This window comes from Pistacia vera, unplaced genomic scaffold (assembly GCF_008641045.1).
Source record: "Pistacia vera cultivar Batoury unplaced genomic scaffold, PisVer_v2 Contig582, whole genome shotgun sequence".
NCBI lineage: Eukaryota > Viridiplantae > Streptophyta > Magnoliopsida > Sapindales > Anacardiaceae > Pistacia > Pistacia vera.
The window spans coordinates 273589-290319 of record NW_022196426.1 but is presented as its reverse complement, the minus strand read 5'-3'; the positions used below and the strand labels follow the sequence as shown (position 1 = coordinate 290319).

General features: G+C 40.4%; 1 protein-coding gene across 1 annotated transcript; it reads left to right on the top strand.

Annotated features, from left to right (window-relative positions):
- Positions 1–79: 79 nt before the first annotated feature.
- LOC116109554 (dynein regulatory complex subunit 6) lies at positions 80–10261 on the top strand. The gene is made up of 16 exons (XM_031395783.1): positions 80–212; positions 1700–1998; positions 2081–2209; positions 2312–2519; positions 3022–3168; positions 3557–3631; positions 3869–3940; positions 5156–5227; positions 5514–5585; positions 5725–5796; positions 6354–6425; positions 6955–7026; positions 7519–7662; positions 7935–8006; positions 8846–8992; positions 9742–10261. The coding sequence occupies exons 2-16, from the start codon at positions 1801–1803 to the stop codon at positions 9939–9941; spliced, it is 1752 nt and encodes a 583-aa protein (XP_031251643.1). The 5' UTR covers positions 80–212; positions 1700–1800; the 3' UTR covers positions 9942–10261.
- Positions 10262–16731: the final 6470 nt, after the last annotated feature.

Genomic DNA, 16731 nt, shown 5'->3' with positions numbered 1-16731 from the left:
CTCCCTCGCTGACTCAAACGAAGACGTGGCAGTCGTCCGTTGGTCCGGACTCTAGTTCGGGTCGCAGCCACTTTTGCACTTCTTGTTACTCTTTTACATTCTCTCCTTCTCAAAGCTTCACTCTCAAACAATCTGTCTCCCTCTTATGTCACTGTTAAGCCTTTGATATTTATCTCTCTCGATCAAAAATCTAGATTAATCATGATGATGAGGTATTCTTTACTTTGTTCTGTTTTGTTGTTTAGTCGTTTTCGTGTTTTCATCTGATTCTGTTTGTTTCCGGGGAAGAAAATGAAATGATTGCTGGAAAACTTTTCCGGTGAAAAGAAAATTCTGATTTATATGATTTTTTGGTTGCTATTGTATGTTAATATACGTTTGTGAATATCGCCGAGTTCATATCCATCTCTGTAGCTGAGGAAAGGAATGATTTTTACGTTTCTGTATATATATTTTGATTCTCTGTTTTTCTTTATGCTTCCGTATGTGTTGTTTTAGAGAATAATTTTCGTGAAACTATTTTCTCGGAATCTGTATTTTGACTCGACGATCGTGGCTTTACTCTGTTTTTAATTATTTTTATTTGGTGAATTCTCTGTTTTATTTTCTAAATTTGTGTTTGGCTATATTTTGTGTTGCGACTTGCGAGTAAGCGGAACTGAAAACTATTCGTGAAACTGAAGTTGAAGTATGCCATGTTTGGTTGGTAAGAAATGCAAGTTTCTTACCAACCAAAGTTCAATAATATTCGGCTTATCAAAATCCAGTGTTTCTAATTTCAAGTTTGAACCTGACATATTGGTTTGGTTTAGCTCAGATAATTTTTGTCAAGTCATGCGTGTATTTTAGGGCTCAAATTGTTGATTTTGTTTATAGTACGCGTGAGACTAATAATGTAAATTTCGTATTTTCTTTCTTGAGATACCTGAAATATATCTTAATTGTGAATTGTAACCCATTTTATTTCTAGATATTAAAAAAAAAAAAATCAGTTAATGGCTAGGACTTTGATTGCTTTAAGTATTGTATTAGTGTTTTATATATTTATTTTTTATTTAGCTGTATTGAGGAACTTTTTATATCAATATACAGCTTGGTGGCACCACACCTCCACAACAGTTACAACATAACTATAACCCAACCACCACCGTGATGACCACTTTTACTGCATAACTACCTTTACATCTATTTGCACCTTCAGCAAGATTACCACAACTGCAGTCATTACCATCACTGTTTTGACTATATCAGACAATCATTACCGCACCATCCTGAAAGAGAAAATTGAATTAACTCTATGTCTAAGTTTGAACCCCTTGCCTACAAGCCTAGAAAACGAGCTCACGACAAATAATCAAGCACAAAAGGTGTTTTCTCTCATTTCTTAAGTTGTGTGAAATATGTGTATAAAACAAATTATTCGAGCAGTTGTATCATATGGATATATTTTCTAACAGAAAGCATATTATTACAAACAATTTTAGAAGAGCATATCATCACAAACATGATAAGCACCATTTTAATTTGGCTGGGAAAATCTGCGTCATGATTTTTTGACTGACATTCTGTCTGTTAAATTTATAGTTCTAGCATGATGATCACAAGCTCAATTCTAATTGGATGCCGATTGAAAAGGTGTTTTCTTAATGATTGTGTGGGCTGAATACTTATTTTGCTATCACTCTTTCTTGTTTTACAGGGTGAAGTAGAGTGCATGGTTACTTTTTGGTAATTGAATGGGTTAAAGTAGTGTTCTGCTGCAATTTTTATGACATATATTGATCACAAGATATTTCCTTAATGGGAGGAGCTTGTTCTAGGAAGAGAGGCCAATTGGATCATGAAGATAGGTTAAATAGAGGGGTTTGTGGAAGATATCATAAAAGTGGAAGTTCCAAGTGGTTGATGACCTCATTTTTTAGGCCTCCGCTGGAAATCCAACGAGGACAAGGGAAATGCCCGTCCCTTATGGAGTTGTGTGCTCATAAAATTCGTGAGGTATTCTGTTTTCATATCATGCCTGGTAGAAGGCCTCAACAGTTTTTTTCGGTGACTGATCTTTGATCTGCTTACCTAACAGGACATAGATAGATATAATACCTTTTCAATGCTCCCAAGGGATATCAGTCAGCAAATCTTCAATGAACTGGTAAATTCCCAACGTCTAACTGATATTTCTCTAGAAGCTTTTCGAGACTGTGCTCTCCAGGTAATTCCTAGCATGATACTTTTACTTGTGGTGTTAAAATTATTGTGATGGTTGTGCCATTGCCCCTAATGGGCATGCTGATCTGCAAAGTTTTCGTGACAGGACCTTTACCTGGGAGAGTACCCTGGTGTAAATGACAAGTGGATGGATGTCATTGCTTCTCAGGGCTCATCTTTACTTTGTGTGGATCTTTCTGGTTCTGATGTCTCTAATTCTGGGTTGATTAATCTCAAAGATTGCACAAACCTGCAATCCTTAAATTTTAATGACTGTAACCAGATTTCAGATTGTGGGCTTGGGCACATCTCTGGTACCTTTTCTACATATTTTCAGTTACTGTGTTGATAAGGGTGAATACTCTGAATTTCAAAAGATTGTGGTAGAAATGAGTTATGATCTCCCTTTGCATGTGTTACACTGGTATAAACTATTTTATCAATCTAAACTGGGAAGGGGATTGGGTAATTTTTATATAGATAGTTCTCTTTTTCACTGGGGAGGGGTTTGTATGAACTGTGGGTTATAGACAGGTATTTTTAGGCTGTCTTTGTATAAGGTTGATGCTCCTTAGGATGTTGTCTTCAATGTGGTCTGCTGGTTCTTAGTTCTACCTTCTTTGAATTATTATTAATACAGTTTCTTTAGTTTCCCACTAAAAGAATGACAATCTCTATTTTGGAATATCATTTGTGTGCCTTTCCTTTCTTACCATTCTGTTCCATCATCTTCCTTCATTCAAGAGATTTAGCTCTGCTCACTTTATACTTGAGCACCTTTTTCACAGGTTGTTTTACCATGTGAAAATCTTTCAGATCTCTCAAACCTTACAAGTTTGAGTTTTAGAAGAAACAATGCAATTACTGCTCAAGGGATGAGTGCCTTTGCTGGGTTGATTAACTTATCGAAGTTGGATCTGGAAAGATGTATTGGAATTCATGGCGGTCTTGGTCATCTTAAAGGTATGTTTACCTCTAAACCTTCCAACCCTCTCTCTTGTCCAAGGCAGAGGTATTGATTTGGTTTTCTGTGGGAGGGTAAATTGTTTGAAATTTCTTTTTTCATTAATAGAAGTAGTGCATATGTTTGAAGCAAGAAATATAATTGGAAAAGAAAAATGATAAGCGGTAAGCTTAGCCTTTCTCTATAAATATATTTTTTGGAAACAAAAGATTTGTGTTACTGCAGAGGAAGAGATAAAAGTGGGTTTCAATATCCACCATAGCGAAAAACAAAAAGCCTCTTAAGTTTAAACACATAGCAACAAACATTGATGGAGTTATCAAAGAGTTGCTCACTTTTCATGAAGGCATAAACTGGCTAATGTGTACCATATTTATCGTTTTGCAGGTCTGACAAAGCTGGAGTCTCTTAATATTAAATGGTGTAATTGCATCACGGATTCTGATATGAAGCCTCTCTCAGGTGACTCTTACCCATCCTTCTCCTTCTGGGATGGTTTTATTATTTACCTTTTCACACGATTCTCTTATATTTTCTCACTCTAACCATGGATTTCATTTTTTATATAGTTCTTCATGTCTGTTTAGAAGTTTAGTTAAGAGGTGTTGAAGGATGTGCATTGGATCAGTTTTATCGAGATTTGGTATGAGTTTGAATGTTGTAAAGATGTAGGGTAACTTTTGTGCCATTTCTTTTCAGGGCTTAGAAACTTGAAAAGTCTACAAATTTCCTGCAGCAAGGTTACTGATGTCGGCATTACTTACTTGAAAGGTACTGTTTTTTTTATCTATATCATGTTGTCATGTCTTACAATTTTACATGTTGAATAATATCTTAGCCACATGGACCACAATTCCACTTTGCCATGGTGCATGGGGGAGGTTTTGTTCATGTTTCTCATATGATTTTGGAATGTTAATCATAATTGGGCTACATTACGGAATGGACCAAAACAAATCAGAAAACTGCTTTGATTGGGTCTTTAAGGTTATGCTAGTAATTTATTTTTTAGAAAATGTATAACACTATATTAACTCATGAATGGAATTGTTTTAGAAGGATTTAATGATTAACCTTTCTTGGGGACAGCATTAATAAGATTCCCAGAACCCATCTACATAGATAGCATAGAAATTGGGAAGAAGCTGTGATGTATGACAATATTTGTAACTTGTGTAAAGTTGCTTACAACTTGTTAAACATTGGATCAAGAAAATTTTTAGGTCTATAACTGTTTCCAGTAGCTTGAATGGTTAAATCATGATGGACGTTATTTGTAAATTGTTAAATTATGGCACACAATCTTAGGATAGCAGCTAATGGATATAACAGAACTGATTATGAAAATCAATTCAAAGCTGGAATAGAATACACTAGGACAACATGTGTTAGGAAGATATTCTGAGAATTTGATTTGTGAACAGTAACTTCTGGGGTAGAAAAAGATAGAAAGACCAAGTTTTTGATGCTGTGACTAGTACTCATGAGAGAACTTAACAGACAAAACTTAGTTTTCATTAAAACTAACTCTCTTTTTCTCATGATTTTAAGGTAGGATCAATTGGGATTTGCTCACAATTTAGGAAGTGACAATCAGTATGCTGTGACCAATAGACGTAACTAAAGACTGATGATGGCCATGTACGAGTTTTAAAATTACCTAAGGTTAATGAAATAATTTTAATTAATAAAAAATAGACAGAGAAAAATAAAAAATAAAAATTGGAGCCTATGCTGATATCTCAAACTACTACAATTATAACTATATTTGTGAATTTCATACGCCATCCATGATATCTGAGTGTCATTTTAACGTTACATTTTTTCTTGTATGTGTTTCAACCATATGTCCCTACTTCCTGATGAGTAATTCTTCCATAGGTTTTTAATAATTACCCATTTTTTCTAGAATTTTTTACTAGTCTTGTTTGACTTGGTAATTCAAACTTCTTTTTGTTGACACTGGAGATCGTTGTTGTGTTTCAGGTCTGCAAAAGCTTTCTCTATTGAATTTGGAAGGCTGCCCAGTGACGGCTGCATGCTTAGACTCTCTTTCAGGTTGAAGCCTCTTGGTGTTTCCATTTTCTACTGATCTTCTAATTTCTTTTTGAATGGTTTGCCAGCTTGCAATTAACAACTCATTTATCTATTTAGAAAACTTAGATATCCGATATGTTGCAAGTCAAGGGAATGTATATTGGAGAAATAATCCCTTGACTTGACATGTGATCTAAGTTAACTATTTAGTAAAAGTTTAGAATGAGCTGCTTAAAGTTGCATATACTCAATAGCTTGATTAAGTGTGGATTTAGCCTAAATATTCTCTTTTCCTGTATCTATGCAGCTCTTGGGGACCTGCTGTATTTGAATCTTAATAGATGTCATCTGTCTGATGATGGATGTGAGAAATTTTCCAGTAAGTCGTCTTCAATTAATTGCACCTCTTGGCATCATGAGATTTACTGCAAATTAGCTAAGATGATGAGATGTTTTGGTTGTTTTTTGTCAGAACTTTGAATTTAACCTTGACCTAATCAAATCCTTATTTTCTGCAGGGCTTGGGAGTTTGAAAGTATTAAACTTGGGATTCAATGACATAACAGATGCATGTTTGGTGCACTTGAAAGGTGAGTGCTCTGTTTTGTTTACTGTGTGTTCAACAGTCTAATTTATTCATTTTACATTATTTTTGTTCCTGCAAATGTCATAGAATGTTAAAAAAATAAAAATAAATAAAAAATAAAAGGCACCACTGATGATCCTTTTATCATATAATGAAGGAAAAAATAACCTTTTCCTGTCTAACAAGGGAACACAGGAAGTTCTGTGCTTCACTTAGTACTTGTGCTTTGCTGTATTTTTATCTGAAAGTTTAGTTAGTCAATCTTGTACTATACTTTCCTTTGTTTATCAAATTTATTAACGCTTCAGGAGAGGAAAGAAGTCATTAGTTTTAAGACTGTAATGCAATATGGACTTGTTAAAATAATTATTATATCTCATTAACAATATCTTTCCTTCAGTTTCTTTGTATATTTAGCTTTGTTGGATTGCTCTGGATTGTACAAGCAATATTTTCTAATAAATAAATAAGCAAGAAAAGGGAGAAGAAGAAAACAGAAGAAAACTTTTTTTTTTTTAAATGTATTTGGACTGTATGCTTCTTAATTTTGCTTTGAAACAGGATTGACAAAATTGGAGAGCTTGAACTTGGATTCCTGTGGAATTGGTGATGACGGACTAGTTAATTTGACAGGTGACTACTTTAACAGTTTCCCAGTTATCACCTTTATTTATCTTAGTCGTCCTTTCTTTATACCAATTTGTATGAGAAAAATCTAAACTATTTTTTATTAATTTCTTAAGCCAATATTCCTCGTAGTATTGATTATTAAACTAATCTTTTGGGGAAGTAACATTCCAATGTGTTTACTGAAGTATGTAGGGTCTAGGAATTTATTGAATTTCCTGGTAAGCTGTTACCATTCTCTTGAATGTCCTGCTGGTTGATACCCAATTTAATAATTCTGTACGACATATTTTGCATAAGAATCTCATTGCAATTAATATATAGAAAAGAAACCAATTAATGGTAATTTTTGAAAATTTATTGCTGCATTATTTAAGGTTGAGGTTAAACAGTAATTTGTATAGCCCTTCTTGGCTTATTTTATATATTTACTGAACATTTCATGATAATTCTCTTTTCCTTACTTTTGCTTCTCTTTTTACTTCTTTTTAACCCTTATATATCCCTCACGCTTCTTGAGACGCTAATGTTCTAGGCCTTTATCATTTAAAATGTTTGGAGTTGTCTGACACGCAAGTTGGAAGCAGTGGTCTCCGCCATCTCTCTGGTTAGACATCCATCTTCAACTCATGATATAACAATTTGTATACAGAAAAAAAAAAGAACGAATTTAAGCATAGTCAATTTTCTATAGGTTAATATTATATTTGTTGTATTTGCCAGATTACTCACTCTTTTAATCTTAATATAAACTCAGTGCTCACATACTTATGATCCTTTCCTAATCTGCTTTTAAGTGCACAATTTGCCAAGTAATTTCAGTGAAGTTATTAGAGTAATTTTGTACTTCACTTGCTCCTGCTGAAGTTAGAAGTAACATGTTATTTGTTGTGAGAGGTCAGCAAGCAATTTTAGAACAAAGTCCTGTCTATTGTCAAAATTTGTAGTGGCTAAATGAATATATAAAACCCTGAGGAGGTTGTTAAATTCTCTCATTATTGAACTTGGTTATCATTGAGTCAACAAATGAAGTCTGTAATAAAGGTTGTGGAATTAAATTTTATGTGTTGACCTGACTTTATTTGTTTATTGTTTGTAGGTTTGGCTAGTCTGGAGAGTATAAATCTTTCATTCACTGTAGTTACAGATGGTGGATTAAGAAGATTGTCTGGATTGTCATCTCTTAAATCACTTAATCTTGATAATCGGCAAATTACAGATACTGGGCTTGCAGCTCTTACAAGTAAGTGCCTTTAAATGAATGGTGCCCCTTCCCCTTTTCATTATTCCTATTTTTTCTTTTCTTTTCCTTTTAAGTGTTCTCATTTCATGAAATGATTTGTATATCCTTAATATTTTAGACAAACTCTGGCGTAATTAAGTTAACTAGTCTGGTTCTGAAGTAGCTAAGAAATACATTTTGTGTATTTAAGTTAATAGGTGTAAAGAATTTATGGCATGTCCATTTTTTAAATGCTTTCAACTTATTCCATTTTTCTGCATTACTTCATACAGGTTTGACTGCATTGACTCATCTGGATCTTTTTGGAGCTCGTATTACTGATTCTGGAACAACATATTTGCGAAGTATGTTACATAGCTACAGTAATGCTTCAGTTACTTATTAAGAAGGAAATTATTATTACCGTAGGGATGCTAACTAAAAAAAAAAAAAAAAACTATTGGTATTTTGAGCATAGGGTCTGAAAGAATGGACATGGGTTCATAATATTCTGTATCCAGTTCCTCCAGTGGAGCCCTATTGCATCTGATTAGATTTTTTGTTTGTCTTTTATAATTTTTTGATATAATAATTATATTCAGAAAATACTTGGAAAGTGCATAAATGGAATGTTAGAAGACACTAATTTTATGAATCTTGCAATTAAATCGCCTCCTTGCTAATAATTTGATATTGGACTTGTTAGCCTAACAAGGAAAAGAGTTTTCTCTGTGTATGAACCTCATTCATGAATGGATTTGGATTTGTTTGTCAGTGACAGTCCTGGTTTAAATTTATCTGTTTTCCTTTTAGTTATCAACCATTTTTTTTTTTTTTTTAAATTCTTTTTTTTGTCTAATAGACTTCAAGAACTTGCGCTCCTTGGAAATATGTGGTGGAGGATTGACTGATGCTGGTGTAAAGCATATCAAAGATCTTACATCGTTGTCTTTGCTAAATTTGTCACAGAACAGCAACTTGACAGATAAAACCTTGGAGTTGATTTCTGNTCGCCTCCTTGCTAATAATTTGATATTGGACTTGTTAGCCTAACAAGGAAAAGAGTTTTCTCTGTGTATGAACCTCATTCATGAATGGATTTGGATTTGTTTGTCAGTGACAGTCCTGGTTTAAATTTATCTGTTTTCCTTTTAGTTATCAACCATTTTTTTTTTTTTTTTAAATTCTTTTTTTTGTCTAATAGACTTCAAGAACTTGCGCTCCTTGGAAATATGTGGTGGAGGATTGACTGATGCTGGTGTAAAGCATATCAAAGATCTTACATCGTTGTCTTTGCTAAATTTGTCACAGAACAGCAACTTGACAGATAAAACCTTGGAGTTGATTTCTGGTATTTACTATTAACTTTATGTTACATTCTCTCTCTAATCTCTGCTTATATTGGATAATCAATTTTTCTCAGCATAAAGAACTGTAGAAAACACCATCTTAGGGTTCCTGAACTGGAACCGTAGACCAAACCGTGCATCAATGTGGCTGACTATTGTGGTATCAGTCCACTAAGCTTATTTGTGAGCTAAAACCTTGTTACCATGGTGTTCTTCAGTTGAGAGTTAATTATTAACTGTGCATTAGTTGGTGATTTTATACTCACCATCCAATAAGGGGTGAGTTTTGCTCCTTTCACCCTTCTCAACTCTAGTTGCACTCCAGAAGAGCAAGTCCTAGCATGTCATTTAATCCTTTATATTCCACTTTAGTAGTGATACTGTTGGGAATGAAATTATACCATTTGTACCCAGTTTAACAGAAAATGGAGAGATCTATTGATGTATTTTTTTTATTGGTAATTGGATTTGGATCCATCGGGACTGACGGGGCTTGAACCTGCTGCTTCCGCCTTGACAGGGCTGTGCTCTGACCAATTGAACTACAATCCCGGGAAAATAAAATGTACAGCATACATATTCTTATGATTTCATTCAAACCATTTTAAAACAAGCTTGCCTTACACTTAATAAGTGGACACTAAGTTGAGATTGGGTTTTTCTCGTATATATTGGGGGTGGTCTTCACAAACTTGTCCACCCAGTGTTTCTATTATTGTTTCTTTTGGTAAATACTTGTTTGCACATGCAGGTTTGACAGGGCTGGTGTCTTTAAATGTTTCAAATTCTCGAATAACCAGTGCGGGGTTAAGGCATCTGAAGCCACTGAAGAATTTAAGATCACTGACCTTGGAGTCGTGCAAGGTGGCTGCAAATGACATTAAGAAGCTTCAACTAAGCGATCTCCCGGATCTCATAAGCTTTCGCCCCGAGTTATCCCCCAGTTATTGAGGAGATTCAATGAAAATGTTGTGTAAATATTGCAAATGTTGGCATGGAAGAGCAGCTATTTTAAGAATTGTAAATGTATAGTAATAATTATATATGCTTGTAAATATAAATGACATTCTGTATGCTTGATATGTATAGTAGATATATAGTAGTTTGTCCGCTGTTGGATTCTGGTTTTTCTGGTTTTGGTGACTTTAATATTACTTTTTCAATTATAAACCTTAATTCTGTTTTCAAAGAATGAAGACAGAATTTATGTAATTGAAAGAGTTTGTTTAAGATTATGTAACTACAATGGAGATTGAATTTAAGCTTTGCAATTGTATGTTGTTTTGTTAATTTTTTTCTATTTATTTTTTTTCCTGCACTTCTCTAAATTTATAAGTTAGTTTGATCATTGATGCTTTTAGATTTCTAATTGTTGATGCTCAGTTTAAGCACCAACGAATCCTCACGTGTGTAATGTTGATTGGCTGTTCAATACACGCGAAAATGAAATATATAAAAGCGGAATAAATGTAAAGGGAGTTTTTAAGTGGTTCGGATGCTAAGGTAGCAAGTCCTACGTCCACTGATTTGTATTGATATTAGTGTGTGTCAGGTCGCGGTCGCGAGCTAACTTACATAAGACGAAAAAGTCAAAGAAAAGTTTACAAGAGAGAGAGATTTCTTTTTCTGTATGAAAAATGGTCGAATCCCCCTAATGAAGGGGTCCTCCTCATTTTATACTGGACTGAAGCGTATAATCATCACTAAATCCATGGTTTGGTGTGATTGTCAGGATGTAATCCGGCTTTACGTCCCATTTCCCTTTTCCCAAGCTGACATCGCACGACTTGTTGCAGGAAAAAGGACGCGTGTGGGCTCCATATCACTTGGCAGGTCTGACGTGTGCGTGCTGCTCTGACGGGAGCAGGTCCACCCTCACGTGACTTTCCCACGTCAGCCCTTTATTTTCCTGGCATAACAAAGCCCCTAGTTTTTAAGGTTCGAAGGTCGGACCTTGGAAACTAAGTCACGTCGGTCATTTGGTTGCTTCGACCTGAATGGGATGAGCTCGGCACAGGATTCTGGCGAACACGATCTCACGCTGTTCCCTGTAGGAGCGACCTGACAATCTCCACCTTAGCGACCTGGATATGAGGGCGTCCTCTGTACAGATTCAACGAACCTGGTACAGATTCAACGTAAAGCTTGTCAGGCACATTAAATCCTCGCGTGCTGAGCTGGCACCGTTTGGCAGCGTTAGTGGCGCAGCGTAACCGAAACGACGACCATTATCACGTCATTTAATGCACGTGGGCGCATTTAATGCAGGAGAGAGAGTGGGCTGTCGTTCAGTTTCAAGGGTGATAACCGTCGATTCGCAATCCATATAAAAACTTGCATTTTTCTGATGAGGCCACTGAATTTTCTTTCGCTTCAAGTGATTAACCTTACGCACCGAGAACGATTTTCTTTCGGCCGGCGCATTTCAGGCAACCTAGACGATTTTCGGCCTTAGCTTCGCATCCCAGAGAGTAAGGTTCTTTTCCCTTCCCCTCTTTTTTTTTTTTTTGCACTGGTTTGGTTGGATAATCGTTGGGTCTCTCGGCTTTTCACCGGAGACGCAGCCGCCATTGGATTCGAGCCGTGGATGGCGGCTCGGTCACTCGTAGATTTTAAGATGTCCCATACCATTACTCGGACGAACCACACCCTAATGACCGTGTCTGTCGATGTTCAGACTGGAATGGAACCGTCAACTCCAACCCGAGGAAGGAGCCAGCTCGTCCTCGCGGGAAGTCCCCGAGGACGCAGCCCTTGATGTCTACCTCGTTTCTCACTTCCGAGGAGTTTAATAGAATAAAGACGCAGTACGATATTCGCGGCGAGGTGTTCCTCGACCACAGCAGGTCGTCACGGCGCCCGGCCGATGGCCTTGCCGCGATCTCTGAGGAGATCTTCAAGGGTGGAGGGAGGATTCCCTTCATCCTTTCATCAGGTCGGTCCTGGATCATTTCGGGATCGCACCGATCAATTGACGCCAAACGCGTAGTCATCGCTGTCGCGATGTACATTGCGTGCTGCAGAGCGGCTTGGGAGAACGACGGCGGTGGAGCTCGGTGTCGCCTACTACCTTAAGAAGAGTAGGGACAAGGACTCGTACTATCTGTCTCGGCGACCTACCATTGCCGCGGGATACACAGCTATCCCACAATGCGGAGCCTACGAGACGAAGTTCTTCTTTTTCTTTTACAACGGCTATTGCCGTTTTCAAATCCCAAGTAGGTTCTCTGCTGAGTTTATTATCTGCTCGCCTGATCCACGATAACGACCTGTTTTGTTTTGCAGTTAATAGAACGACCGAGCAGTCGCTACTCGCTGATCCGGACAGGCTTGTATCCTTCGGAGTACTGGACGAGGATAGTCGCGACGCGAGGAAGCTTGTGCCCACCGCGAACTTGCGGAAGTACAGTTTTTTCAGCGACCAGGCGTCCTTAGAACCTCCGGAGTAAGTTACATTTGGTTTCCTTCTGGTCGTAGAATGATTTCGTTTACTAACGACTTTGAATGCAGAAACGATGCCCCAAAGAGTCCGGGCTCCCGCCGTGCACCGTTTGTCTTTCCTCGATCGAGGATCGAAAGGGAGGCTGATGCTCTCTGGCTGTCCCGGCACAGCCGTGCAAACAGTCCCAGCTTCCCAGCCCCGCCCTGCTGCGCAAGGGCAACCAGGACGGAACAGGCCGCTCAGGCACCGCTGCTCGCCCCAACGGAAGCTCCGGCCTAGAGGTCAAAAGAAGAAAACAGATTCAGCCTGACGAGTCGGAGACTGAATCAGGTTGAGCCTCTGAGGTCGCCCCAGGGATCCCGGAGGTTGGGCAAGGAGCCCTTGACGAGGCAGGTGCAAGCGACAAGCGAAGGACGCACCCGTTCTAGACTCGTTGGGAGTCTACCCGAGTACCTGCAGCCCATCGTATATGGCCTGCTCGATTGCGAGCTACGGAGTCTACGATGAATTTGCGGATACGGGCGACGACCTTCTGGCTACTTCGTTTCAACATCTGACAAGGTGAGACTAGCCGTACTTAATTTCAATCCAGTCTATTCTAACTTGTACTCTGCTCGCAGGGATTGCTTGCGATGAGGAGTCCATGGAGAAGACAAGGCTGGGGAATGCAAAGGGAACAAGCGACCTGGAAGAGGAGGTCGCGAAGCTAAAGCAGAGCTTGGAGTCCGTCGAAGCTGAAAGAACACAGGCGTTCGAAGCGGCGAACAGGTATCTGCACCAAAAGGACGCCGCTTTACGAACAGTGGATTTCCAAAAGGCGAGCTCGACCGACGTGCGAGGAGATTAAAGAGCTTCAAAGGACAATTGCCCGGCTCACTAAGGAGTCGCGGAGAAGGACCAGGAGATGCGGGCGACCTTCGACGGGCCCACAGCTGAAGAAGACAAGGGGCCTTTGAACAAGAAAGACTAGTTCTTGAGGCCGAGCTTCAGGAGAGTAGGGAGAGAGTCACCTCTCTGACTGCAGATGCAATCAGTCTGAGGGGATGGAGGAGAAGGCTGCGGACTGGGCGATCGGGTCCATCTACACCCTTTGTGCGAAGAATCCTGCTTTGGACTTCTCCGACCTCCCGGATCTTTGGCGGCGACCTTGCGCTCATGGCTGAGGAGGACCAGGCTGCCGAGGCCACCCAGGGACCCGACCAGGGACCCACCAGGCATGGCTCCGGCTCGAAGGTCTTCCCGACCAGCCTTAGTGCTAGAGAGTCGTTCCCCTTGTACCGAGTCTTTAACTTTTTGTACATGACATTTCTTTGCAGTTGAAGTTTGCCTTTTTATAAATATGCACTATTTCAATTGTGATTTACATGAGCGATTACATATAATTTTTTACATGCGAACAGAACCCATTCGAACTTTTTTAAGCAAACAGAGTAATACTTGAAAAAAGAAATTATCAAAAACTGAGCTGAGTTTGGGATTACTGATAGTATGGCCGAAGGTGCTCGGCGTTCCAAGCCCGAGGTACCTTGGAGCCGTTCAATCTCTGAATGGTAGCTCCCCGGTCTGATCACTTTGTCGATCCGGTACGGACCTTCCCAGTTAGGCCCTAGCACCCCCCGCACTTGGCTCTTTGGTCCCGAGGAGAACTTCCTTTAGTACCAGTCTCCACCTGGAAGTCTCTTCGCCGGACCTTTGAGTCGAAGAACCTTTTTGCTCGCTGCTGGTAGGCTGCTATCCTTAGCGAAGCCTTGCTGCGACGCTCTTCAATTAGATCCAAACTTGCTCTCAGAAGGGCTTCGTTGTCGTCCTCGTTGTACAGGTCCCTCCAAAGAGAACCGGTCCCGACCTCTACGGATCATCGCTTCACAGCCTATGCTAGTGAAAATGGGGTTTCCGAGGTGGAGGTCCTTGGGGTTGTCCTGTACGCCCATAAAACTTCGGGGAGGTCGTCAGCCCAATTTCCCTTGGCTGCCCCGAGCTTGGCCTTCAGAGTGTGCTTGATGGTCTTGTGACTGCTTCAACTTGGCCATTCGCTTGCGGCCTGGCGACTGAGGCAAATTTTTTATGGATGCCCAGCTCGTCGCAGAACTGCTTGAACTCCTCATTTCGAATTGCTTTCCATTATCTGAGATAAGTGTGTAGGAATTCCGTCGGCACACCATGTTCTTGAAGACGAAGTCTTTTAACTTCCTGGTCGTGATCGTGGCTAGTAGCTCGGCTTTGACCCATTTTGTAAAATAGTCTACCCGCACCACGGCGTACTTGACCCCTCCCTTTCTAAGGCATGGGGCCGATAAGGTCGATCCCCCACATGGAAAATGGCCAGGGGCTTGACATAGTAACCAGCTCGTGAGAGGGTGCTCGCGGAATGTTCGCGAACCGCTGGCATTTGTCGCACTTCTTGACAAAGCTGTGCGCATCTTCTTGGATTTGGGGCCAATAATATCCTCTACGAACAATCTTGTTTGCGAGAGACCGAGCTACTGTGTGGTTACCACAGATCCCTTCATGAATTTCCCTCATGATGTAGTCTGCTTCTTCACTGTTTACACATCGGAGGAAGGCGCACTGAATCCTCTCTTGTACAGCTGATCCCCGATGAGTGTGAAACGAGCAGACCTCACTCGCAGGTCCTTGCCTTGGCCTTGTCGCTAGGCAAGGTCCCATCCTTGAGTACTGTACAATGGGAGTCATCCAGGAGTCCGGCTGAACCACGTTCACAGCCTGTTCGGTCGAGCTGATAGTCGAGCATCGACAAAACGACAGGAATGCTATCAGGGGCCTCAGAATCTAATGATGAGGCTATCTTTGCCAAGGCGTCCGCTATAGATTTGCTCTCCCTGGGATCTGAGAGATTTCAAAGTGCCTAAACGACCCCAGAAGGCCTTAGCTTCTTTCAGGTAGCGGACCATGTTCTCTCTCCTTGGCCTGGTATTCTCCTAGAATCTGGTTGACGACCAGCATGGAGTCGCTGTAAATACTGACCGCGTTTGCACCCATCTCTTTGACTAGTCGCAACCCGGCGAGCAGAGCTTCATATTCAGACTCATTGTTGGTCGCCTTAAACCCGAATCGGAGAATTCCATGAATTCGGCACCCCTCGGGCTCACCAGAGAAGACCGGCACCGGCTCTTTTCCTTTTGATGACCCGTCGACGTAGAGGCTCCAGGTCGATAGGTCCCGAATAGTTTCTTGCCCACTTCGCTAGACTATTACTCGCTTGGGAGATAGGAGAATTCCGAGATGAAGTCTGCAACGGCTTGCCCTTTGATGTCGACCTGGCGTTACTTTAGGTCGAACTGGCTCAGCTCCATGCCCATTTGAGCAGTTTTCCTGAGGCCTCGGTTTCTGGAGGACCTGCCTTAGGGGGTAATTGTCATTACATTGATCGTATGGGCATGGAAGTAGGGTCGTAGCTTTCTGACGCGACCAGTAAGGCAAAAGCTAGTCCTCCATTTTCAGATACCGTATCTCGCATCCGATAGACCTTACTTGCATAATCACACTGGCCACTGAGCTTTTTCCTCTTCCCGCATTAAAGCTGCACTGACCGCGAACTGAGACACGGACAGGTAGATGAGCAGGTTTCCTGTTGAAAGTTTTAGAGAGAAGAGGTGGCTTTCCAGATGCTCTTTTATACTCTGGAATGCCTGCTCGCATTCGAAAGTCCATTCGAATTCTTATTGGCCTTCAGAACATTGAGAAATGGTAAACAGCGGTCGGTTAGCCTTGAATGAAGCGACTGAGTGCCGCTATTCGCCCGTTCAAACTCATGACCTGCTTTTTGCTGTTCGGGCTCTTCATATCGAGCAGAGCCTGAATCTTTTCGGGGTTTACTTCTATGCCCGCGGGTTGACCATATACCCCAGGAATTTTCCTGACAATACCCCGAATGAACATTTGAGAGGTTCAGCTTCATTCTGTAGAGTCGAGTATGTCAAAATCTCAGAGAGATGCTTAATATGTTCCGAGGCAACCTGGGACTTAACCAGCATGTCGTCTACATAACCTCCATTGTCCTCCGATCTGGTCGGAGAACATTCGGTTGACCAACCTCTGATAGGTCGCACCCGTATTTTTTAGGCCGAAAGGCATTACTTTTGTAGCAGTATAGCCCCCGATCCGTAATGAAGGTCGTATGCTCCTCATCTGCTTATACATTGGGATTTGATTGTATCCCGAGTATGCATCCATGAAGCTTAACAGCTCGTGCCCTGAGGTGGCATCAACGAGCTGGTCATTCTTGGCAGGGGGAAACTGTCTTTCGGGCAAGCTTTGTTCAGGTCACTGAGTCTACGC